At 44.6% G+C, this 26,371-nt stretch overlaps 1 protein-coding gene across 6 annotated transcripts in view; it reads right to left on the bottom strand.

Moving 5' to 3' along the window:
* Positions 1–26,371, bottom strand: part of myo3a (myosin IIIA) — a 312,459-nt gene that overhangs the window by 154,559 nt on the left and 131,529 nt on the right. For all 6 annotated transcript variants that reach the window (XM_033015890.1, XM_033015903.1, XM_033015896.1 and 3 more), the window contains 5 exons: positions 25,875–25,977; positions 24,145–24,261; positions 2,827–2,931; positions 2,632–2,715; positions 354–556 (listed from right to left, as the gene is read on the bottom strand). In XM_033015890.1, coding sequence (XP_032871781.1) covers positions 354–556; positions 2,632–2,715; positions 2,827–2,931; positions 24,145–24,261; positions 25,875–25,977 — 612 coding nt within the window. The remainder of the gene's footprint in view (positions 1–353; positions 557–2,631; positions 2,716–2,826; positions 2,932–24,144; positions 24,262–25,874; positions 25,978–26,371) is intronic.

Genomic DNA, 26,371 nt, shown 5'->3' with positions numbered 1-26,371 from the left:
CCTGACAAAAATTCTTATTATCCTGAACATGCTTATTACAATTCTACTACTCAAAGAAGAACAACCATATTTTCTCCAGACATTTCTTGTAACCAAAATCATTTGTCTTTGGAACTATTCCAACAAATCATTTCTGCACTGTCTCCAAAGCCTTCAAATCTTTTACGAAGTATGCTGAGTAGAAAGGCCATTTGGTTTTCTCGTAATAATAATGTAACAGTTCACCCTATCATGTGCATCTATCAACCGCATACATACTTTCAGCATTTGAAGAATATTTTTGATTCAGCGTATTTAACTGAAGTGATGAAAGCTCATCTAAAAGCAGTGGCAACGTTTATTTCTTCACTCACGGAGCTTGGTGGATGACTCTTGACTTCTCGAGCAGGTACTCTGAGATCTGAGCTCCCATGACAGTCCCTCCACTGGTAAACCTCAGTTCCAAGTACTTGCCAAACCTGCTGGAGTTGTTGTTGATTACTGTGCAGGCATTTCCAAATGCTTCTAGCAGGTTATTTACCTCGAGAATCTTCTCCTGCAGCACCCTATTATTGGTCTGTAAAATATAAATTAATTACTCCAAGAAAAATACCTCAGCAGCAGACAGCAGCAATGATATGGATGAGAACGTTCAAGAGATATTGGGGAAAAAGCAGGAACTCAAGGGATATGGCGAAAAAGCAGGAACTCAAGGGATATGGCGAAAAAGCAGGAACAGGGTACTGATTTTAGTTGATCAGCCAGTTCATTGGCTATATTTAAGAGGGAGTTAGATGTGGCCCTTGTGGCTAAGGGGATCAGAGGGTATGGAGAGAAGGCAGGTACGGGATACTGAGTTGGATGATCAGCCATGATCATATTGAATGGCGGTGCAGGCTCGAAGGGCCGAATGGCCTACTCCTGCACCTAATTTCTATGTTTCTATGTTTCTATCATATTGAATGGTGGTGCTGGCTCGAAGGGCCAAATGACCTACTCTTGCACCTATTTTTCTATGTTTCTATGTTTTTATGTACATGGCATGGTTAGCAAGTTTGCAGATGACACAAAAGTGGGTGGTATTGTAGATAGTGAAGACAGTTGTCAAAAATTGCAACAGTATCTTGATCGGTTTGCCAGGTGGGCTGAGGAATGATTGATGGAATTTAATACAGAGAGAGGTGAGGTGTTACATTTCGGGAGAACTAACATGGGCAGAACCTACACAGGGCTCTGGGGAGGTTTAGAGAGATATGGGTTAAATGCAGGCAGGTGGGACTATTGTAGATGGGACATGTTGGCTGGTGTGGGCAAGTTGGGCGAAAGGGCCTGTTTCCATGCAGTAAGACACTATGACTCTGATTTGAAGAATGGTATTTTTTTCTAAGCTTTTTTTAAACTCTTTTTACATTTATTGTTCCCATCCATTGATGATGATCATCTTTAGTCATTCCCCATCAGAGAGGACAGGTCAGAAATGGGTGTCCCTGCAGTGGTCACTAAACCTATTTAATCTCAATAACATTATTGAATGCTCTACTATACTGTGGATGAATAGGTCTCTAGAATAGGAAAAGACATGGCAAGGAATTTCATAGATCTACAATAGTAATCAAACCCTACGGACCGCGACTCACTGATATTTTACTGCATTTCTTAGTTTCCAGTGAGGATTACATTGTTTGTGATCCAGTACAGTCTGTAACCCAGACCAGAGATATGTTGTAGCCTTCTCTGCCCAGTGAGTCTATCTTGTACAATGTAGCCGCCAATGCTTGCTGTCAAATCACAGTTAATTACAGCTAGAGAAAGAGGGTTCTGAATTTAGAAAGTCAACCCATCTTGATTGTCATCTGATGAGACTAAATGAAAAGTAACATTAAACTCTGCATAAGAGCAGGTTTGAGTTTTGATCTATCCGATATCTATGTCATTCATCTGGGTTCATGATCATTACTTGGCCACTTAGGCAAGGTGCTGAATTATTGTCGGCATCTGTGGAAACATATTTCAAGAAGAATCAATTGCCCTCAGAAGAGAATATTATAAACAGGTAAGACATGGGGGCAAAGAAGGGTTAGAATAGTTTAAGTTGTAAACATTAGATTATTCCAAAAAAATTGTTCAACGTTTAATTTGGTGGTCGTTAAAAGTTAATGTCATTTTGAACTTGGTTTAAATTGTTGACGTGCAGAAAGCATTGTATCAGAATACAATGAGGTTTAACCTTGCACATCTATGGTTTTCACTGGTTTTCTGTTGAAATTACCAAAGACAATCAGACTGGCCACCCCACCCCACAGTTATCCTCCCAAAAAACTCAGTTTCTCTCATTATGTGTTACTCAGCTTCTGGAGTGGAATCAATTTTTTTCAGATGAATTCCAATGCACAGCTGCTTATGCAGTGTGTGTTAACATTGCTAACAGAGGATACATAGCCTATCCTTCATGCTGGCAGTAATTTATTAAAGTGTAGATGAGACTTTGCGAACTCATTGGGCAGGAATACCATGGATGGACCGCAGTGCAGATTTGCAATGGTTCTGTATTGCTATCCACTGACTTGAATTGAATCTAATCTGATGTTGGGTTAGGTTAAAATCCCTCCTCACCCTTCGCACAAGCTGTGATTTATTAGAAGAGTACAGTACCTTTCCAAGGGCAGTGAGTTGCTCGACTAAAAAGTGTGTACTTTCGGTCTTTCCCGCACCACTTTCTCCACTGATCACAATGCACTGAGACAGATAAAGAAGGCACATTAGTCGTTGCAGCCAGCTACTGATGCCACACACAGTATGAAGAGAATAGAAACCATAAAGGTGTATTCATTGTGGAAGTACAGATACCTGATCTGAATGGTAAGTGATCATGGCCTGGTAGGCAATGTCTGCCACAGCAAAGATGTGGGGTGGATTGGCTGTCCGCTTTGCCCCTCTGTACAGCCTCGAATGCTGTCAACAACAAAAAAGAAAAGGATGATTGTTTGCTAACATGACACGGCAGGATAGCAGTCCGAGTTGTGGGATGTTGACTTCAAAGGCATGTAGACACGCAAAATAAATAGGTAGGCACATAGCAAATGGAATAAAACGTGGAGTAGTCTATTTTTACAGGGCAAAAAAAAAGATAAGTGGAGTATATTTAATTAGTAAAGTATTGCACAGAGGTGTCCTTGTACCCCAAACACAGGAAGTTAACATGCAAGATAAGCAAGCAATTAAATGGGCAAATAGTATATTTATTTGATTGCAGGAGGATTCAGGTATAAGAACAAAGATGTCTTACTCTATTATACTACATTTTGCACAGGCCTCGCTGTCTCAAGAGGAACGTGTAATAGAAGGAGTACAACAAAGCACAGATTCAGAACATAACATAGTCAATCTCAACATAAAGGGCAATTTTGTTCGACAAATCTGTTAAAGGTTCTTTGAGGTTTGAGGTTACTAACAGATTGGGGAAAATGAATCATTTGGGCTCTCAGTGGGCCTTCATACATGCGATTATTTAACTAGTTAGAACACAAGGGGGTTTTGTGGAATACATTGGAATCGTGAGAAGCACGGTGGTGCAACGGTAGAGTTGCTGCCTCACTCCGGTTCGATCCTCTCTATGGGTGCTGTTAGGCGCTCCCCCCCCCCTGGTGAACATTTGGGATGCGCAATGCGCCGGCAACCTTCCAACGGTTGGTGAACATTGTATTGTCTGGTTTGTCCTTCTGTGAGGCATACCTTGATGATTTGGTTGTGTGCTCCAGGTCGTGGTTCGAACACATCGGTCATCTGAAGGAGGTATTTCATCGTCTAGCGGAGGCAAACCTGACGATCAATCTGGGGAAGTGTGAGTTTGGCCAGGCCACGGTAACGTATCTGGGTAAGGTAGTGGGCCGGGGTCAGGTTCGCACTCTCAAGGAAAAGGTGGGGCATATTGTCGCATTTCCTGCTCCAACCTCTAGGACTGAACTCCGTAGGTATCTGGCTATGGTTGGGTACTATAGAGGATTCTGTCCAAACTTCTCTGCGGTGGCTGCCCCTTTGACGGATTTGCTGAGTCCGAAGGTAGCTTTTGTGTGGTCCGCAGAGTGTCAACAAGCCTTTGATCAGACCAAAAGTCTTCTGGTGCGCGCACCTGTGCTTGCGGCACCTGATTTTGAGCGTCCATTTAAGCTGGCAGTAGATGCTAGTGATCGTGGGGTTGGTGGAGTTCTTCTACAGGATGATTCAGATGGGGTGGAGCATCCAGTTTCGTACTTCTCTAAGAAGTTTAATCGTCATCAGAAGTGGTACTCCACCATTGAGAAAGAAACCCTTGCGGTTGTAATGTCTCTGACTCATTAAGGTAAGTAGTAACCCTCTCAGGGAGACAGTTCTTAAAGTCTTCCATAATCATCAAGGCCCGCAGTAGCTCAAAATCCTTCACTCCTTGAGAAGCGCACCACCTGTCAAAAAGTGCCTCCTTCTCCCTAGCAAACTCCACATAAGTCTGACTATCAAACTTCCTAAAGTGCCGGAATTTCTGCCGGTACGCCTCTGGAACTAATTCATAAGCCCTTAATACTGTAGACTTCACACACTCATAGTCCAGACTGCTTTCAACAGATAAAGACGAGTACACCTCCCGTGCTTTACCCCCAAGAATTACTGCCCCTGCAATTGTTAAGTCTCTCACTAAGTTTTTTTCGTTGTTCGGTTTGCCCAAGGTTGTGCAGAGTGACCAAGGTGCCAACTTCATGTCGAAGGTTTTTGGTCAGGTAATGAAGTTGTTAGATATTAAGCATTGTTACTCCAGTGCGTATCATCCTGAGAGCCAGGGAGCTCTCGAGAGGTTTCACCAGACTTTGAAATCTATGTTGAGGACTTACTGCCTGGAGTTTGAAAAAGACTGGGATGAGGGGGTTCATCTAGTTATGTTTGCGGTGCGTGAGGTCGTGCAGGAGTCTTTAGGGTTCAGTCCTGCTGACCTGGTGTTCGCGCATACTGTACGTGGTCCGTTGAGGGTCCTGAAGGAGAAATGGTTGCAGGAGGATACAAAACGTAGTATTTTAGACCACGTCTGTACTTTTCGCTCTAGACTGAGGAGGGCATGCGAACTGGCAATGGGTAATCTTGCCTCTGCTCAGTCTAGGATGAAGGACTGGTTCGACAGGAAGGCTTCTAGTAGGAATTTTTCTCCGGGTGACAAGGTCCTGGTGTTGTTGCCTATTCCTGGTTCCAGTCTGCAGGCTCGGTATAGCGGTCCCTATCAGGTGGTTAAGAAGGTTGGTGAGAGGGATTACGTTATTGGTACCCCTGATCGGAGGCGTAAGACTCAGCTCTGTCATGTTAACATGATGAAACAGTACCATGAGCAGGAGCCTGTGGAGGTTGATGGGTCGGAGCTATGTCCTTCTAAGCCTGTTTTGGCTGCAGTGGTGCTGCCCCCTGACACGGGTGGTGATGTGGGGGAGGCACGGTTGTCTGTGGCAGTGACGCAGGGAAAGCTGTGTAACTCTGAGGCTTTGGAGACGCTTCCCTTGCGGTTGGCTCATTTGACTGGAAGTCAGCGGGGTGACCTGCTTGCTTTGGTGAAGTCAAATGTGTCACTGTTCTCGGATGTGCCTTCTCAGACGTCTGTGCTGCAGCATGACATTAACGTGGCCGGTGCTACGCCAATTAAACAGCATCCGTATCGGGTCAACCCTGACAAGCGTAATCGTCTAAGAAGTCAGGTTGACTATATGCGGCGGCATGGCATTGCTGAACCTAGTTGTAGCCTGTGGAGTTCTCCGTGTCTACTGGCGACGAAGGCTAATGGGGAGGACAGGTTTTGCACGGACTATCGGAAATTAAATAGTGTAACTAAGCCGGATTGCTATCCTCTTCCACGGATGGAGGATTGCGTGGATCGTGTGGGAAGTGCATCTTTTGTGTCTAAGTTGGACTTGTTAAAAGGCTATTGGCAAGTCCCTTTGACTAGGCGGGCGAGGGAGATCTCTGCGTTCGTTACGCCTGATGACTTTCTTCAGTACACGGTAATGGCATTTGGGATGCGCAATGCGCCGGCAACCTTCCAACGGTTGGTGAACATTGTATTGTCTGGTTTGTCCTTCTGTGAGGCATACCTTGATGATTTGGTTGTGTGCTCCAGGTCGTGGTTCGAACACATCGGTCATCTGAAGGAGGTATTTCATCGTCTAGCGGAGGCAAACCTGACGATCAATCTGGGGAAGTGTGAGTTTGGCCAGGCCACGGTAACGTATCTGGGTAAGGTAGTGGGCCGGGGTCAGGTTCGCACTCTCAAGGAAAAGGTGGGGCATATTGTCGCATTTCCTGCTCCAACCTCTAGGACTGAACTCCGTAGGTATCTGGCTATGGTTGGGTACTATAGAGGATTCTGTCCAAACTTCTCTGCGGTGGCTGCCCCTTTGACGGATTTGCTGAGTCCGAAGGTAGCTTTTGTGTGGTCCGCAGAGTGTCAACAAGCCTTTGATCAGACCAAAAGTCTTCTGGTGCGCGCACCTGTGCTTGCGGCACCTGATTTTGAGCGTCCATTTAAGCTGGCAGTAGATGCTAGTGATCGTGGGGTTGGTGGAGTTCTTCTACAGGATGATTCAGATGGGGTGGAGCATCCAGTTTCGTACTTCTCTAAGAAGTTTAATCGTCATCAGAAGTGGTACTCCACCATTGAGAAAGAAACCCTTGCGGTTGTAATGTCTCTGACTCATTTCGAGGTTTATGTTGGCTCCTCGAATGTCCCTGTCATCGTACTCACGGATCATAATCCTTTGGTATTCTTGCAGAATATGCGGAATAAGAACCGGCGGTTAATGAGCTGGAGTTTGCAGCTGCAAGATTACAACTTGGAGATCAGACATATCCGTGGCAAAGATAATGTATTGGCTGATGCATTGTCGCGCCAGTGATGTCTGCTACGGAAGAGTTGCTGAAATTTGGTGGTGTTTTTTAGTTCATTTTCAGAAACTTATTCAGTATCTTTGGGTGGGGGTGTTAGGCGCTCCCCCCCCCCTGGTGAATGCTATGTACTTACCTCTCTGTTTCTCTCCCAAGCACAGGCCTCGTGGCTGTGAGTCTGGAATCGAGGGGTTAAAGGCTCCTGTACCCGATTGGCCAAGCTGCGTCAGGTGACGGGTGACTCATCTGAAGTATAAATACCAGAGCTTCCCAGGATTCTGCTCTTCGTCGTAGACTCTGACTGATGAGCAGACTGTTGGTGGGGGCCGAGGAAGCCTGACCACATGGCATAGAACTTTGTGTATTTTCACCATTCCTTGTTAACAGATATTGAATTGGGACGGATAAGGGCTGACCTTAGAGTTTTCGTGTATTTTGGTTTCAGGGTTGTATCTCTTTGGGCAGGTTTTGGAATCTCCGGTTCGACGGCCCATGGCGTGGCTGGCTGGAGCATTGTTAAATTGTTTGTCGGTTTATCCATATCCCTGACTGGGTTGTTTAAATCAGGTTTGAGTTTTGTGTTCCAATGAATAATTAAAACTGTTTTTTGAACCTGAACCTGGTTTTTGACTTGTGTTACGTGGCTCTGAAGTACTTGCATTCGGGAGTCGTAACAGGTGCTGTCTGTATGGAGTTTATACGTTCTCCCTGTGACTGCATGGGTTTTCTCTGAGATCTTCGGTTTCCTTCCACACTCCAAAGATGCACAGGTTTGTAGGTTCATTCGCTTGGTATAAATGTAAAAATATAAATTGTCCCTAGTGTGTGCAGGATGGTGTTAACGTGCGGGGATCGCTGGTCGGTGTGGACTCAGTGGGCCGAAAGGCCTGTTTCCAGACTGTACCTCTAAACTAAAACCTAAACTAAACATGAAACAGTAGGACACAGGAACAGGCTTTGCTGCCCAAAATGTCAGTTCCCGACCATAGTACGAACTCATACTGATCTTGCCTGCCTGCAGGAGGTATGTCACTCACATAAATTAGGTGGCATAGGTTTAGGATGAGAGGGGTAAGATTTAACCTGTTCAGTGCCACCCCAGAGTATACAGTACTCGGGTCATGGCCAATAGTGAAAAAATAACTTGGCTGTGAACAGGTTATTAGGAACATGAAGGGAACCATTTTCCAACAGAGGGGAGTGGGTATATGGTATACCCTATATCCCTAGATCCTAGATCACTAGATCCTATTAGCAGGCATAGAGTCATATGATCTTATAGCATGGAACTGGTCCTATGGCCCAACTTGCTCCCACCTGCCAACATGCCCCACTTACACTGGTCCCACCTGCCTGCATTTGGACCATGTTCTTCTAAACATGTCCTATCCATGTACCTGTCTAAATGTTTCTTAAACATTACGATAGTATCTGCTTCAACTACCTCCTCTGGCAGCTCTTTCCATACAACCACCTTTGTGTGAAAAGGTTACCTCTCATGTTCCTATTAAATCTTTCCCCCCTCACCTTAAACCTGGTTCACAGTCAGGTCAGCTCCTGGTCTATGGAGTTGAAAAACAACAGTGCTAACAACGGCACCACCATTGGCATTCCAACATAACTTCAGCACTTATCCTCATGTGTGAGATTGCAGACAAAGGTCCCTCTCTTCCAATCAACAACAGAGAATTGTATTTGGTACAAGACAAATTTTGCCCATCTTTTGTACCAGTTTTGCAAACATGGAGGAAAGCAAGGCTCGTTCATAGGTCTGCACGCATCCCAGATGAACCTGTCCTTTGGGTATCAAGACACAATTTTTTGAAACATTACTGTTTGGCAAAGAATTCGAAAGAAGTGTTGAGAGCTAATTCAATAAAAAGAACATTTCTGTGTGGCGAAATTGTACTTTTCCTATTTGAAGTACAGGAAGCAAAGATCTAAATGATAATGGAAGAAGCTGGATGCACTTAGCAGGTCAGAACAGGTGAAGGGTCATAAAACAGAATTGGTAACTGTGTCTCTCCACAGATGCCAGCTGACCTCCTTAGTGTTTCCGGCTGTTTTAATTTCACATTTTCTTCATTCGTTGTAGCATAGGAACAGAGGATATGCTGACTCTTTCCCATAACTTGGAATTTGTAGGCTATGAGTGAATTGCTACTGGGCTGTTGCCTAACCATTGAGATATACTAAACGTATATCCAGGCCTGAGGAAGGTCACGGAGATGTCAACTTTCATGCTCATGAATTAGGTAGCTACAGTAGTCATAGATGCTTTGCTACACCACCTTCTCAGGCACCACAACACCATTACTGTGATATTGATCGAGGTACTACATCCAACCACTCAGCAGTTGACAAATACAGCACTCTGCAATGGTGGCAGGTTCATTAATTTCTCCCAGAGGTACAGCTGACCTGACAACAAGGATGCAGGGAAAGTGCAAGTTTTTACACAGTCGAACATGGTGTGGTATTCTGTGGTATTCACAGAAGACCTCCGTTAGTCTGATTAGTTTCTAGAGAGTAATGTCCAGCAGATGAGCTTCGTAGATGAGAAAGCATTAACGTGTTCGGCAGAAATAAGTGTTCGGCATGGACTTGTAGGGCTGAGATGGCCTGTTTCCGTGCTGTAATTGTTATATGGTTATATGGTTTCAATAAAAGAGCTCTCAATCCTGTCTTTTGAAAATATTCTGGTTCTTCTCAGTTCAATTTCTTTGGAAAGCCTTCACAAAGATGCTTCTCTCCATATTGCTTGTTATGCTTGTTTAGCTTGTTAGATTGTAGGAAGAGTCGGCTACTTCTGAGCAGCAATTTTTTCATTTATTGAGAATTTAATGCAATTTTAAGAAGATAGGAAAGCATAGATAAGCCAAGAAATAACACTGAAAGACAAAATTAAGATACATTGAAAGACATTTGATGTATTTAAGAACAAAAAGAATAACCAGGGAAAGAGTAGGGGTCCATTGGGAATAACAGGGATGATCTGTTTGTGGAGCCAGCAGTACAGGTGAGGTCCTAAATGAATACATAATAGAGGATTCACATTGGAAACAAATGGGACACTGTACTTGGAGAAGTTAGCAAAGGGGAAGTGGAAATTCTTGTGCAAGGCACCACAAATAAAGAGCTATTAGAAAATAACTGAAGTGGAATCTTGTGATTCAGGGGAAATAATGGAATCTATAATGTTGGATATTGTTGGATATAATAACAGAACACTGTGTAAAGAATAATAGGACTGTGCAGAGTCAGCATGGTTTTATACAGGGAAAGTCATGTTTGACTAATCTAACACAGTTATTTTATGGATATGACTGGCCGTATGTTTAGATTTCCAGAAGATCGTGTGCAGGAGGTTAATTAACAAGGTTAATGGATATGGAATTGGGGATACTGACATGGATGGAGAATTGGTTATTGGACAGGAAACAAACTGGAAATAAATTGATTAGGTCTGAAGGCTGTGATTAATGAGGTTCTGCAGAGATCAGTGCCTTGGACCACAGCTATTCATGATCAATATCACCAATTTGGCTGAGGGACAGTGGCACAGCGGTAGAGTTGCAGCCTCACAGCTCCAGAGACGGTATCGATCTGACTACGGGTGCTGTCTGTACGGAGTTGGTACGTTCTCTCTGTGACTGCGTGGATTTTCTCTGGATGCTCCGGTTTCCTCCCACACTTCAAAGAATACAGATTTGTAGATTATTTAGCTTTGATAAAATTGTAAATTGTCCCTATTTTGTGGGATAGTGGCAGTGCGGACTCGGTGGGCCGAAGGGCCTGTTCACGCGCTGTATTTCTAAAGGTTAAACTCTAATGTTACATTTCCTTGTTTGCTGACAAGATTAAACACAATGGGATTGTGAGTATGTAGGAGAATGTGAATGGACTTCAAGGGGTTTCTGGACAAGCTGGGTGAGTGGGTAAACACCTGGCAGGTGGAATCTCATGTGCAAAATGTTAAGGTGCACATGACAAAATCATATTGGATTAGTTAAATGGTGTGAGAGTGGTTAGTGTTAATGTTCAAAGGGACTGAGATGTGATTGTACACAACTCAACAAAGGCTAACATGGAGGCGACTGGAAAGGAAGTAGATACATTAGTAGATACATTAACCTCTACAAGAGAGAATTTTGTAACAGGAGAAAAATATCATTTGCATTATATAGGGCCTGGTAAGGCAGCTCCATAACTGTTGTGTGCAGTTTGGTCTTCTTACCTAAGAAATTAGCCGCAGAGGGAGTACAGCAAAGGCTTAGTATACCGTTTCCAGAGATTGCAGGATTGCGATATGAGGAGAGATTGAATAAATTGAGATGGTATTTCTTAGAGATTAGAAGAATGAAATTTCACTGAATCTTATAAAATTCATTAAGGGATTGAAAGTCCAGATACACGAAAGATAACAGAAAGACCCAGGATACAAATGCATATTCCCCAAAAGTTGGCGGCAACGGTAGAAAGGGTGGTGAGGAATGTGTTTGGCACACTTGTCTTCATCAGTCAGAACACTGAGTACAAGACAAAGCAGAATCATTGGTACCGAAGTGGAAATGGTTGTGAGCTTCAAGTTTGTTGATGTTAATATTATCAACGACCTGCTATGGAGCAACCACATTGATGCAACAGCAAAAAAGGGACACCAACACTACACCCCTTTAGCAGACTGAGGAAATTGGGCATGTCTTCAATGACTCTTACACACTTCTACAGATGCACCATAGAACACATACTGTCGGGTTGTATCACAGCTTCGTTTGGGAATGGATATGCCAAGACTACAAGAAATTGCAGAGAGTTTACATGTAGCCCAGTCCATAACAGAGACCAGGCTTCCCTCCATTGACTCCATCTACACTTCATGCTGTCTTGGGAAAGCAGCAAACATAATCAAAAACATATCCCTCCCTGGTGGTTCTTTCTTCTCCCTGCTCCTGCCTGGCAGAAAGTACAGAAGCTTGAAAATGCACACCATCAGACTCAGGAACATAATTTTACTTCGGAGTCACGTGAGTGACTACGTGAAGAACCCACTCAGTGCGCAGGCGCGGCATTACGCCAGCAGTGCAACAGCGGCTGCCACGGGAGTTAGGCTGTAACGTTACAGGATGAACCGGACCGTCAGGTGAGTACCCTGAGGTCGGGTTTTCTTTTACAGGTGAGCCTTTTTCTGCTTGTGTTTTTTACAGGCAGAGAAAAAGGCTCTGGATAAAACTGTCCCCCGTTTTCCCGTCGGGGAGGGGGGCAGCAACAGGCGCTAGGAGCGTTACCCGGTGTTCCGTAATTCCCCGACACCGTGCCGAGGCCAGCCCGCTAGTACCTAAAGCAGCGGGCTGGACGCATAGCCACTCGAGAGGCATCCGGCAGGTGTTCCCGATGTCGGACGGGACGTCTCTCCACCCGCACGGGGGGAGAGAGAGCCGCCTGAGCCGCTGGAGCGGCTCACGGAGCAGGTGCCTGCGAGACGCGCTGCTTGAGGGGCGCTCTCGCATCTACAAGGCAAAAGCTCCAGAAGAACCTGTCCCCCGCTCGACTCCAGCGGAGGAGCGTTCCATTGCAGGGGGGGCAGCAACAGGCGGTAGGAACAATTACCGGTCGCCCCGCTATCCCCATCACCGCGCCGAGCTGCTATTCCCATCACCGCGCTAGTGCCTGAACTGCGGGCTGGATGTCTAGCCATCCGAACAGGCATCCGGCCGGTGGCGTCCGATTCGTCGGACGGGGACATGTCTCCACCTAAATGGAGGAGAGACAGCCGCCTGAGCTGCATCCAACAGCAATTGGAGCAGCTCCAGCGAGATGCGCAGAAAGAGCGCTCTCGCGGAGGGAGGTCAGGCACCCCCTCCACAGTGCTTCATGCACTGCCCTCTGCTCCCTCATTACTGGAGGCTAGCATTGGTGACCAGGGCTGGGCTGGTCTGGAACAGGGGCAGGCGGACGAATTCGGGAGTATGCCAGGGGTGCAGGAACATGAAGAGCTGTTGGGTGTGATGGACCGCTTGTAGCAACCCCACGGGCTGGAGCACCGCTGGAACCAAGAATGGCGGCCAGCATCAACCATTACTGGAAAAGGTGCTCGCTGAGGTGCTGAAACAACACAGCACCAGAAAACGGTGAGGCCCTCAAAGTAAAAAGTGCCAACAGCCAAATCTGGGGGCATGTGGGTCACACATCCAGACCCAAGAACTCAAGCTACAGTGGATCCTAAGGCTCCTGACGTCAGCCATCACAGCCTTTGCTCGTTCCGTGGAGACCACGGAGATGGATACCTGCCAGCAGGATGTGCTGGCATTAATGTGTACCACACAATTTGAGATCAACAATCTCCGGAGGGAAACATAAGACCTGCCCTCAATCCCAAATTTGCTGGCTTGTGTAAAGCCCCAGCTGCGGAGACGGACGCGCTGCTATTTGGGAAAGATTTCAATAAAAACTGAAGGAGATGCAGGAAGCATCAAAAACCTTCGGCCTAATGAGGGCAGGCCCCGGGACGAGCATACCAAGACCTCCGATACCCAAGTGGCAGCACCCCACGGCATCCACCAGTCGACGTCCGCAATATGGGACTGGTGAACGCTTGGGGTCCGCACATTATCCCCAAAGATCTTTCAGATCAGGGCCCGCAGCGGACCCTCTGGAAAATGCGCCTCCCCCCAACATCGCCAGCACGTCAGAACAAAATCTTCAGGAAAATGAAGAAACAGAATCGCCAATAACCATGGAGGTAGGTGGGTCTGGTTCCTACCAGCATATAGAGAATAAGGGTGCTTTATTAACAGGGGGGAGATTACACTTGTTTAAAGAAGCATGGGGTATGGTCACGAGTGACAAGTATATACTCAACAACATTACAGGATATAAAATACAATTCATGTCAGAAAAAACGCCGCCAGTTCAACAATGGCCCCAAAGGGTATTTCTCCCTCTGTCAAAGAGAAACGTGAGGGACAAGCTGAACTGGTGAGACTTATCACAAAGGGGGTCATCGAAAAGACCAAACATGAACCTTTGGAAATTGTATCGAATATATTCACTAAAACCAAAAAAGATGGTGTCTGTCGCATCAGCATTGACTTAACATCACTAAACAAATTTGTTAAGTATATACATTTCAAAATGGAGACATATGTTACTGCCAAATAACTGAATTCCAAAGGACACTTCATGGCAAGCATTTATCTTAAAGATGCTTACTATCTAGTACCCATATACAAGGATCATCGCAGATACCTAAAATTTATCTGGATGGTACAAAGCATTGCCCTATGGGCGAACTTCAGCCCAAGATTATTCACCAAAATATTGAACCCAGCCATGGCAATACTAAGAAAACAAAAACATATTGTCATGGCATATCTGGAGGATATTCTCATAGTAGGGAAAATGATGGATTTGGCTGTGGCAGCAGTATCAGCTACAAAACAGCTCCTCGAAACTCTGGGGTTCGTCCTACATCCAGATAAATCTAAGTTGAAGCCATCCACTATCATGGACTACCTGGGCTTCACAATTAACTCAGTCCATATGACTGTTACCTTGCCAAAGGCAAAAATGGTGGAATTAGCACAATCATGCAACAAATTAATGGTCAACGAGCGACCAACTATTCGACAAGTAGCAAGAGTAATTGGGTAAATGGTAGCAGCATTTCCGGCTACACAATTCGGACCTTTGCACTATCAAAAAATTTACAGAAAGCAAAGGTACGGGCAATAAAACGACATACAGGTCACTATGATCGTGTCATGAACTTACCCACTGAAGCAATATCAGAGCTACAATGGTGGGCAGAAAACGTTTGGCATAGTTTCAGCCCCATCTTTATCACTAACCCTACTTTAGTTATTCAAACAGATGCCAGTGCTCAAGGCTGGGGAGCGACTAACTCCATATCCAGCACAAGTGGTAGATGGACTAAACTAGAGTCATCATTACTACTTACACTGGGCATTAACTATCTAGAGATGTTGGGCGCCTTTTATGTTTTAAAAGCATATGTATCTAATATGCAGCACTTGCATGTTCGGATACAAATTGATAAATACTACGGTGATGGCTTATATTAACCATATGGGTGGCATAAAATCATTATCATGCGACAAATTGGTCAACATGATTTGGCAGTGGTATGTCGAAAGACATATTTGGCTATCAGCTACTTACCTACCAGGTAAGCTAAACACCCATGCCATGAGAAAATTAAACGCCTGGGTTGCAAGTTTGAACAGACCTTACCTGGAACTGGGATTGTCCAAACAAACCATCACCACGATGTCGGCATCCCTTCGAACATCCACCAAGAGGCAGTACTTAACCAGCATCAAAAAAGGGAGAAGTACTGCCAGGAAACATGGACAACATACGCAACAGCTACAGCCACCAACATACTGGAGTTCCTGGCCATCTACACCACGATGTAGGGATCAGCTACAGTGCCATCAACACAGCGCAGAGTGCTCTTTCTGCTTATCTCAAACCAGCGGCAGGACAACAGGCGATGGGATACCATCCACTGGTGGTAAAACTGATGAAGGGCATTTACAATATCAAGCCCTAAGCCCAGGTATACCCATATTTAGGATATCAGTGTGGTCCTGACATATCTCAGGGAATGGCCACCAGCCAGATCCCCCGGCCTCGAGCAAGCTACACTAAAGACGCTTAGGTTGATGGCACTTGTATCCGCTCAGAGGGTCCAGTCACTACACCTATTGCGACTGGACAACATGATCACAGCTCCAGACCAGATCTGTCGTTATCCAGCGACTGGTCAAACAGAGCAGACCAGGAACACCTAATCCAGTCGTGGCTTACCCACCAGAACCACGGTTATGTGCCATGACCTACCTACTATCCTACATAGACACAACCAGAATATTCGAGGGAGATGAAAAGCCTTGTGGGTCAGTCACAAAAACCTTATGGTGGGCTACGAGCCAAACCATTGCGAGATGGCTCAAGCAGGTGCTAGAAGCTGCTGGGATAAACACTAACATGTACAAATTTTATTCCACCAGGGCAGCATCCATGTCGACGGCTAAAGAATGGACATGCCTATAGACCACATCCTGGCTACAGCAGGATGGTGGGAAGGGAAAAGTCCGTTCAGAAATTTTATAATAAGCCGTTGGCAAAACCTGGTTTATTTGCAGTAAAGATTTACGAACTGCAAATATTTAATTTAAGCCCAGGGGAGCAACTTAATTCTTTGTTGTTATTGTTTAAAAAATACCATTGTGTTTTTCTACAAATAGACTCATTGGTTCATTACGATAACACTTCCTCCCTCAAGAACTTCGGCAGTGAGTGAAATGAAACTGTTACACGGTTTGAAATCATAGAGCTTTGAAATCTTCACGTAGTCACTCACGTGACTCCAAAGTAAAATAGTAAGATTAAACGAGAACTTACCAGTTTGAAGTTTGATCTGTATTTTATGAGGAGTTACGATGAGGGATTACGTGCCCTCCGCTCCCACCCTCATTATATGGATCAAACTAATAAATTGATGTCTCCTTATCTTTACTATGTTTACTTCAAAATAACTGTGTCTATCTGTGATTCCACACCGCTGCTTGGAAGTATGCCGCGCCTGCGCACTGAGCGGGTTCTTCACGTAATCCCTCATCGTAACTCCTCATAAAATACAGATCAAACTTCAAACTGGTAAGTTCTCGTTTAATCTTACTATTTTCCCCTCTGTTATCAAGCTACTGAATGGTCCAAAGATAAGCTAGGGTATTATCGGGTTCACCTCTACCCCATTGAGGACATTGGACTTAGTCTATAGAATTGTTGGGCTACAATGCTGAGAACTATATTCTGCACTCTGTATCTTCCACCTTGCTCTATTTATTGTACTTTAGTTTGAATTGATTGTATTTATGTATAGTATTATCTGATTTGATTGGAGTGCAAGCCAAACACAGCTTTTTATTGTACTTCAGTGCACGTGACAATAGTGACCCCAAACCTAAACCTTTCCATGTTATAGTTGTACAACTATGGGGTATGGGGAAAAAGCAGGAACGGGGCACTGATTTTGGATGATCAGCCATGATCATATTGAATGGCAGTGCTGGCTCGAAGGGCCAAACGGCCTACTCCTGCACATATTCTCTATGTTTTATGTACAATACATTGGCGAGGCCATACTTGTAAAAGTGTCTGTATCTTTGGTCATTTTGCTATAGGAAGGATCTTATTGAGTTGGAAAGAGCACAGAAAAAATGATTTGGATGATATTACCAGGTCTGGAGTGTTTGAATTACAAGGGGAGGCAAGATAGGGGAAACCTTATAGAGTTATATAAATTTATGAGTGTATAGATAAGGTGAAGGCTCATAGCTTTTTTCCAGGATAGGGGAGCCTAAAACTAGAGGACATAGATTTAAAATGAGAAGGGCAAGATTTAAAAGGGGTCTAAAGAGGTTATTTTTTTTCACACAAAGGGTTGTGCATATAATGAAGAGGGGGTAGGTATAATTCCAACATTTAAAAGACATCTAGACAGGTTCATGGATAGGAAAGATTTGGAGGGATATGAACCAAATGCAAACAAGTGGGACTAGCACAGATAGGCAACTTGGTTAGCATGCGTGAGTTGGGCAATAGAGCTTGTTGTTTGGTTGTTTGTGTTTTTGTTCTTTTAAATCTTTTATCCCGTGTCTTCTATGTATACCACTGAAGGAGATGCAATGAAATTTTGTTGTACAGTTGTTGTGCAATGACAATAAACGTATTTGATTTGATTTGATTTGTTTCTCTGCTGTATAACTATAACTAAGACGTGTCACCAGGGACCGGGGCCATGGTTTCAGAATAAGGGTATAAGGCCAATTAGGATTGAAACAAGGGAAACTTTCTTCACTCAGACAGCGATGAAACTGGAATTCTCTACCTTGGCAGGTTGTAGAGAAGCAATTATTGTGTTAATTCAAAATGGAGATTGATAGTTTTCTGGGCAGTAAGGGGAGTGATATGGGGATAGTTCTTGAAAATGTCACTGAGTAAAAAGATTGTTTAATGATGGAACTGATTTGAAGGGCCATTTGTTGTACTCCATGCCTTATGTTCTTATGCATGTTCTCTTCAACCATGGTGTTACAGCTTTATCTTTCACCCCTGCCACTCATGCTCCATTAATGATGGAACTGGGTAACAAGTATAATCAGTCGCACTCAGTTTTGTCTATGCTTCATTGTGTTCAATTTGTTCTTGTAATGGGTTAGTCATTAACTTAGGCAACAGTCTGATGCAATGCCTTGTGGCCTTTCCTTGATGTCTGCCATTTGCAGATGCTGAAAGCAGCCAACTCTCACGCTGAGGGTGAGATTATTGGCAAACTGTTCATTACTGACTGCCGTCACTTAATGATTCACAAGCCTTCAGGCTTGAACTAATGCCAGTCAGTGAAGATGGACCTTTTATTACTAGTAGATTGTTTCAAACTACAGCTTCAAACTGTTTTCATCATTGTTAAACAGCACAGATAAGTTACAGAAGGACCATGCACACAGTTGGTTCTCTCCATTGAAACTTATAACGCTTCAAATCTAATATCAGGTCCGATAAGCAGATTCCTCAGCATAACTGCTATAGAAATGCAGCAAGTTTGTGTTTCACTCCACGATGAGTCCAGTCCAGTGTCAGTGAGCAGTTGGGGTGAGAAACCGACAAGTTTGGAAAACCCCCTGTGGAGTGCAGCCAACAATGTCTGAATTTAATATGAAGGCATCAACATTTCTAACACTCATAGGGGAAATTACGCACGCTTGGCACGCAACACCCCAGCACGTTCAAGACCAGCTCCTCTGTTTTCAGTTCCATTTCTCCAAATGTTACACAAGTCCTTTGTTTGCTCTTCATGATTATTAATAACCTCTGGAGCTATCATTGTTGTTTTACAAATATAAACCAATTAAACGGGGCGGCACAGTGGTACAGCGGTAGAGTTTGCAGATGGCACAATGGGCTAAGTGTTCGGCTGGCAACCGGAAGGTAGCTGGTTCGAATCCCGCTTGGAGTGCATACTGTCGTTGTGTCCTTGGGCAAGACACTTCACCCACCTTTGCCTGTGTGTGTCCTTGGGCAAGACACTTCACCCACCTTTGCCTGTGTGTGTGGATGTAATTATGTGAAGCACTTTGGGGTCAATGCAAGTTGACTGGGGTTTGATCCTGACTACGTGCTGTCTGTATGGGATTTGTATGTTCTCCCTGCATGGGTTTTCTACGGGTGCTCCTGATTCTTGCCACATTCCAAAGATGTGCAGGTTTGTAGGTTAATTGGCTTCTGTGTGTAAGATGGTGGCAGTGTACAAGATGTTCGTTGGTCACTATGGATTCCATATCTCTCAGCTAAACTAAACTAAATGCCCCTGTGATAGGCACAACATTGCTGGACTAACTCAGCGGGTCAGGCAGCATCTCTGGAAAAAAGGAATAGGTGACGTTTCAGGACGAGACCCTTCTTCAGACTCAGGCTCCTGTACCTTATTTAGGAGGTATGCCCCTGTCCCACTTAGGAAACCTGAACGGAAGCCTCTGGAGACTTTGCGCTCCGCCCAAGGTTTCCGTGCAGTTCCCGGAGGTTGCAGGTGGTTGCCGGAGGATGCAGGTAGTGGAAGCAGGTAGGGAGACTGACAAAATCCTCTGGGAACCTCCTGGAACAGCACAGAAACCTTGGGTAGGGCGCTAAGTCTCCAGAGGTTTCCGTTCAGGTTTCCTAAGTGGGACAGGGGCATTACTTTGTAACTTCAGTTTCCTGTCCTATCTCCATATCCCTTAATTCCTCTAACATTGAGGCATTGTTTATCTTGATTTTATTGCAATCAATGACTGGGCATCCACTGCCTTCCCGGAAAGATGTTGCAAAGAGTCTCCAGCCTCTGAAGGAAAAACAAATCTCTTCATTTGAGTCCAAAAGAGCCTTAAACATTATTTTGAAACTGCAACCTTTAGTTTTAACCACGGAAAACATCCTCCCTGCATCTAAGCTGTATTTCACCTCCAGAACTCTACAGAAGAGTCTGAGACTATTTTACTTCGGAGTCACGTGAGTGACTACGTGAAGAAGCCCGCTAGGACGCATGCGTGTCATTGCGCTACACGCATTGCGAAACGTCAGACGCGGTGGAAGGACGTTCCCCCGCGGCGGCAATTTAAAAAGCCGCTTTTGCAGGTAAGGTTTTTACTCTGCGGTCTTTTTGCCTTTTTGCCCACTACAGACGGAGAATGGAGAAAGGAAAAAAGACAACGAGGGCTGCGACGAAGCTGGTCATGGAGGACCGCGAAGCAGCGGACAGCCAGCAAAAGCAGCCGTCGGCACTGAGATCACCCGTAGTGGGATCAGCTGTGCCCTGTGTAGCCGCCGCGCCGGCCAAATCAACGCGGCCGGCGCGACGGCAAAACACAAAACAAACAGAGTCGTGGACTCGGAGGAGTCCGACTCTGATACACCACGGGAGGCCAGCGATCGAGAGCGCTGGACCCGTATGGAACGGTGTTTGGAGCATCTGCTCCTGCGTGACCGGCTCCGGGATTTGGAGTCAGGCCACTGTGGGCCCTATATCAAACCCACAGCAGTACCTTTCCAAGGGCTGCATAGTGTCTCCACCTTATCAGAGGGGAGCACTTCGGGTCAGTTCTGGGCTGACCTGGAAGAGAGGTCCGCGGAAGAACATACAAGTGTGCATGGGGTGCAAGAAAGAGAAAACTTGCTGGATATGGTGGCAAATTTCATACAGCCAGAACAAACTGGGGCAAATCTGGAGCCAAAGCTTGCTGCCAGTATTGACTATATGTCACTGAACCAGTTACAAGAACAGGCTGTAGTGGATACGACAGGAAGACATATGGCACCAGGCAACTGCATTTCCCTAAACGTCCCAATCATCAACAGCTGCATCTGGAAACACATACAGCAAAATATGGAACACCGGATATCGATCTTTTCGCATCCAGACTAAACAACCAGATATCTAACTATGTTTCATGGGAACCAGACCCTGGGGCAGCGGCAACAGATGCATTTTCGCTGCATTGTGGGAAATTGTTTATTTACGCATTCCCTCCCTTCTGCCTCATCAGTCGGGTATTAAGAAAAATACAACAAGACTCTGCGTCTGGTATTTTGGTAGTACCCGATTGGCCTACACAACCATGGTTCCCAGTGGTGCAAAACATGGTATTAGAACCATGTATTACTATCCCACACAGACCAGATCTACTACTACATCCCGTGACAGGGGATAGCCATCCAAGCCATAAAAGCTTGAACCAGTTAATTTGTAGAGTTTAAAGACACCACTTCTACAACTGGGACTCACGGACCGAACAGCAAACATCATCTCGGCGGCCCAAAGAGAATCAACCAAGAAACAATATCTGGTCTACATCAGAAAGTGGGAAACGTACTGTCATAAGAACAAAATCACCAACAGAAATATCAACATCCCATCTGTTCTGGAATATCTGGCAGGCCTCCACTATGATGAGGGGCTCAGCTACAGTGCCATCAACAGCACCAGAAGTGCCCTGTCGACATACCTATGGCAAGGGACAGAGCGTTACATGGTAGGGACTCACCCTCTGGTAACCAGGTTCATGAGGGGAATATTTAACACAAACCCCCCAAAAACCAGGTACTCCCATATATGGGATGTAAGCATTGTCCTGAAAGCACTCAGGAACTGGTCACCAGTATCTACCCTGTCCCTATACAGACTAACGTTAAAAACAGTCATGTTAATGGCATTGGTCACGGCACAGAGGGTTCAGTCACTGCACAAACTCAGACTGGACAACATGACCTCCTCACCTAACGATATTACGTTCCATATTTACGAACTAGTAAAACAGAACAGACAGGGATCAGCAGGCCTCAATATCCAATTTAGGTCATACCCTGCAGATGACCGCCTCTGTATAGTTAAACATCTATCACTATACATGGAGAAAACAAAAATCCTAAGAGGCAATGAGAAGGGACTGCTGATCAGCCATAAGAAACCTCACAAAAAAGTGATGGTCCAGACGATCTCGAGATGGATGAAACAGGTACTGACGCAGGCTGGGGTGGATACTAACGTGTTTAAATCTCATTCCATCAGAGCTGCAGCTACATCGGCAGCAGTACAACTGGATGTGCCCATGGACCAAGTCCTCGAAGCAGCAGGATGGTCAGGGGAAAGAACTTTCCAGTTATTTTACAATAAACCAGTGATGAAAACTGGACCATTTGCAGAAATTTTTTTAAATTCTGTAAATTAATTAAAAACCCATAAATGAGGTTATAATTTGTGTTAATAAATTTTATGATTTCAATAACGAATCATGTGCAAATTATGTTAACACTATTCCTCCCACAGTCAAGGCAGACGTGTGCATGGACTCGTTTCCACGGCATGAAATCACAGAGCTTTGAAATCTTCACGTAGTCACTCACGTGACTCCGAAGTAAAATAGTAAGATTAAACGAGAACTTACCAGTTTGAAGTTTGATCTGTATTTTATGAGGAGTTACGATGAGGGATTACGTGCCCTCCGCTCCCACCCTGATCATATACTTAACTGGTACCTCTTCTCTAATCTTACTATGTTTATTGTATTGTATTGTATTCAAATTTATTGTCATTGTCTCAGTTAGAGACAACAAAATGAATTTCCCTTACAGGCAGTATCATAAAAATAAATAAATAATAATAAATAATAAAACATATTAAAAATAAAATAGAATTTAAAAAAAAGCACAAACACTGAAAGTCCACGACACAACATAACACAGTGGCACCAAGGTGAGGAAGGCACCATAGTCCAGCCAGCCTCCCCTCCGTTCTTCCCAGTTGTTCACTTGTGGTCGAGGCCTTCCTAGCACACGCAGTCGCCGCCCCGGGTGACCCGATGTTCAGGCCCTCACGCCGGGCTGGTGGAACGCCGACGCCGAACCCCGACGGTGAACATCCTCCTCAGCGGCCCGGACCTCCCGATCAGCCGCCTCCCGCAGCCGGAGTCCGCAGCTCCCGAGTCCGCAGGCCGAGCCGGGCGGAGTCGCAGGACCCCGCGTTGTCTATCAGCGCCGCCCGCATTGGGAGCCCGCAAACCACAGCTCCATGATGTCGGTGCAGCAGGTCCAGCACTCCGGGCTCCAGACGGCGATCCCCGGTAAGGCATCGCCAGCCCCGCGATGTTTCAGCGCTGTCCTGCCGCTGCTGGAGCTCTGGTCGATCCCGGCAGGAAAGGCCGCGCCAATCCAGGTAGGCCGCTGGGCGGGGGGGGCGATACGTGACTCGAATAATAGTCGCGTCCTCTCCAGGAAGCGACTGAAGGACGGTATCCCCCTTACCGTGCCCGCTTCCCCCACATAAAGACATTCAAAAAAACATCAAAAACACACTTTAACAAAAACAAAAAACAAAAAAACAAAAAGATACCGGGCTGTAGGTGGAGGCAGCTGACACCAGCGCCACCGGAAGTACAATACTGCATTTAGTCATTACAGTTATCTGTGAATTCACACCGCTGCTTTGAAGAATGACACGCATGCGTCCTAGCGGGCTTCTTCACGTAATCCCTCATCGTAACTCCTCATAAAATACAGATCAAACTTAAAACTGGTAAGTTCTCGTTTAATCTTACTATTCATCTGGGGAAATTTGCATTTGTATTAATTCAATGCAAAATATATGTTTTTCAAAAATGCCCAGAGAACTCAAAGTGAAAGCAATGTTATGCTTATCTTTCACTTGATATTTATAATGTTAATGAATGAATATGCAAGTTGTGAATTACAAAAATGTAAACATGAACATTTTTAAGGGAAATTGCATTTATGTTTCTTCCAGCTAGTGGATGTTAATGATATTTTATTAATGCAAAGAAAACCCATCAATTGAACTGTTGTCATATTCTGTGAATCATTACCTTCGATTGAAAGTTTGAAGCCTTTAAAATGGAATGTAGATTTAATGTTCTTTTTCTGCTATGCTTATCTAGGGGAAAGATACCATCTGCTTTTATCGAGAGGTTCACAGCTTCTCAACAGATGCAAACTGTAAAAAAAAAAATCATCTACAAACTGCATAAATAGTTCAATTCCATTTAAGACTCGAACAAAACAGTTTTGCTGTTAAATAGATAGCTTTCCAGAAAATATTGTCACATCAAATGATTGTGAAAAGTGAGACATTTGGGTCAATTCTGCATTACAGTCACAGTGAGTTGCTTGGCTGAATAGTTACTATGATTAGTAGCTAACCTCGGAGGAATAGATATCCAGTTTTTGGAAAGGATTAACAGCGATAAGGATGTCTCCAACGTACGTATATATCTGCTTCATGCTGTAACGCTTTTGCAACTGTTCAGTCACTGTGTTCTAGCAAAAAGACAACAAATAAAAAATGGCATAATTAAATAAATTCAGTACATGAAATATAGAAACATAGTAAATAGGTGCAGGAGCAGGCCATTCGGCCCTTCAAGCCAGCACAGCCATTCAATATGTTCATAACTGATCATCCAAAATCAGTACCCTGTTCCTGCTTTCTTCCCATATCCCTTGATTCCGTTAGCCCTAAGAGCTATATCTAACTCTCTCTTGAAAACATCCAGTGAAATGGCCTCCACTGCCTTCTATGGCAGAGAATTCCACAGATTCACAACTATCTGGGTGACAACGTTTTTTCTCATCTCAGTCCTAAATGGCTCACCCCTTATTCTTAAACTGTGACCCCTGGTTTCGGACTCCCCCAACATCGGGATTTTTTTCCTGCATCAAACCTGCCCAAACCCTCAAGAATCTTACATGTTTCTATAACATATCCTCTCATCCTTCTAAATTCCAGTGAATATGAGCCCAGTCCATCCATTCTTTCATCATATGTCAGTCCTGCCATCCTGGGAATTAACCTGGTGAACCTACGCTGTACTCCCTCAATCGCAATTAAGCTATTGAAATTAATGCCTTGATATTTATTGTGTCAGGATTTGCTCCCTTCATGACAAGCTTGCCAAGGGTTGCTCCAAGGAAACCTGCAGTCAAGGAGTAACTGGGATTCCTGCTATTGGCTGGAGAGACAGTGAGATACTGGGTGTGAGTGAATGATTGGGATCAATGATATAGTTTGATGGGACAGTTACATAAGGGTGTTGGAGCAAGATTGGGATGAAAATAGGTAAGGGAAGAAGTGCTTGGTGTTGCAAGGTTTTGAAGAGGGGGAAGTCCAATAGATTGGAACGGCGAGCTTAGGGTTGGTGGTTGCTCTCCTGTCCCAGTACTGGACATATTTTAAACCACTTGACATCAGCTATCCTGATCTCTCTTTACCTGTCAAGATTCTCAAAGCCTGGAAAATCCGGACAGGCCAACTTACAGGCCAAGCTGGAAGTGAAGTGAAAAACAAAGATGCACAATTTCATTTAAATCTACAGTAAAACACAAAGTGCTGAAGGAACTCAGCGGATCAGGCAACATCTCTGGGGAGATTGGACAGGTGATGTTTCAGGTTGGGACTCTTCTTCACACTGATAGTAATAGGGGGAAGAAAACTGGAAAAGAGAGATGAGGCAGAATAAAACCTGGCAAGTGATAGATGGATATAGGTGAGAGGGGTTTTGTATGGTAAATGGATGGGATAAATGACAGGGGCAAGAGGTGAAAGGGAGACAAAGAGTATCTATACAGGTCCTGTCCATGTTAATATTGGAATGGGGGGTGTTGGAGATGGGATTGGGAATTTTGTGCTTTAATAATTTGGTTGAACAGACACAGATATTTACACAAACACATACATAGGGAGCTAAATTGCTCCTTAAGAAATCAATCATTAAGATGAAGTTCAAATGTTATTAACCTCGGCCCATTTTAATTTTCCTAATTACCATTTTTCCAAATAATCTTTAAAGTCATGTCAGATAACACCAATTACCTTTGAGTGAAATTGAAACACATTGGAATAAACAGAAATAAACACAGTTTAATTGTCTTACTTCATCTAGCGCTTCAAATGTTGCCAGATCATCGATGTTATCCAGATTTGACATAGTGCTATCCGTCAAGTATTGGTCCTTCTTTGTATGAATACGTTCATGCCTATGAATGAGAATTAAAAACTCTTGTTAAATCAGTGCTTTATATAGAAACATAGAAACATAGAAAATAGGTGCAGGAGGAGGCCATTCGGCCCTTTGAGCCAGCACCGCCAATCACTGTGATCATGGCTGATCGTCCCCTATCAATAACCCATGCCTGCCTTCTCCCCATATCCCTTGACACCACTAGCCCCTAGATCTCTATCTAACTCTCTCTTAAATCCATCCAGTGACTTGGCCTCCACTGCCCTCTGTGGCAGGGAATTCCATAAATTCACAACTTTCTGGGTGAAAAGGTTTTTTCTCACCTCAGTCTTAAAAATGACCTCCCCTTTATTCTAAGACTGTGGCCCCTGGTTCTGGACTCAACCAACATTGGGAACATTTTTCCTGCA

This window comes from Amblyraja radiata, chromosome 2 (assembly GCF_010909765.2).
Source record: "Amblyraja radiata isolate CabotCenter1 chromosome 2, sAmbRad1.1.pri, whole genome shotgun sequence".
Taxonomy (NCBI): Eukaryota; Metazoa; Chordata; class Chondrichthyes; order Rajiformes; family Rajidae; genus Amblyraja; species Amblyraja radiata.
Note: the sequence above shows the minus strand (reverse complement) of the source record. Positions and strands in the feature narration are given on the sequence as shown.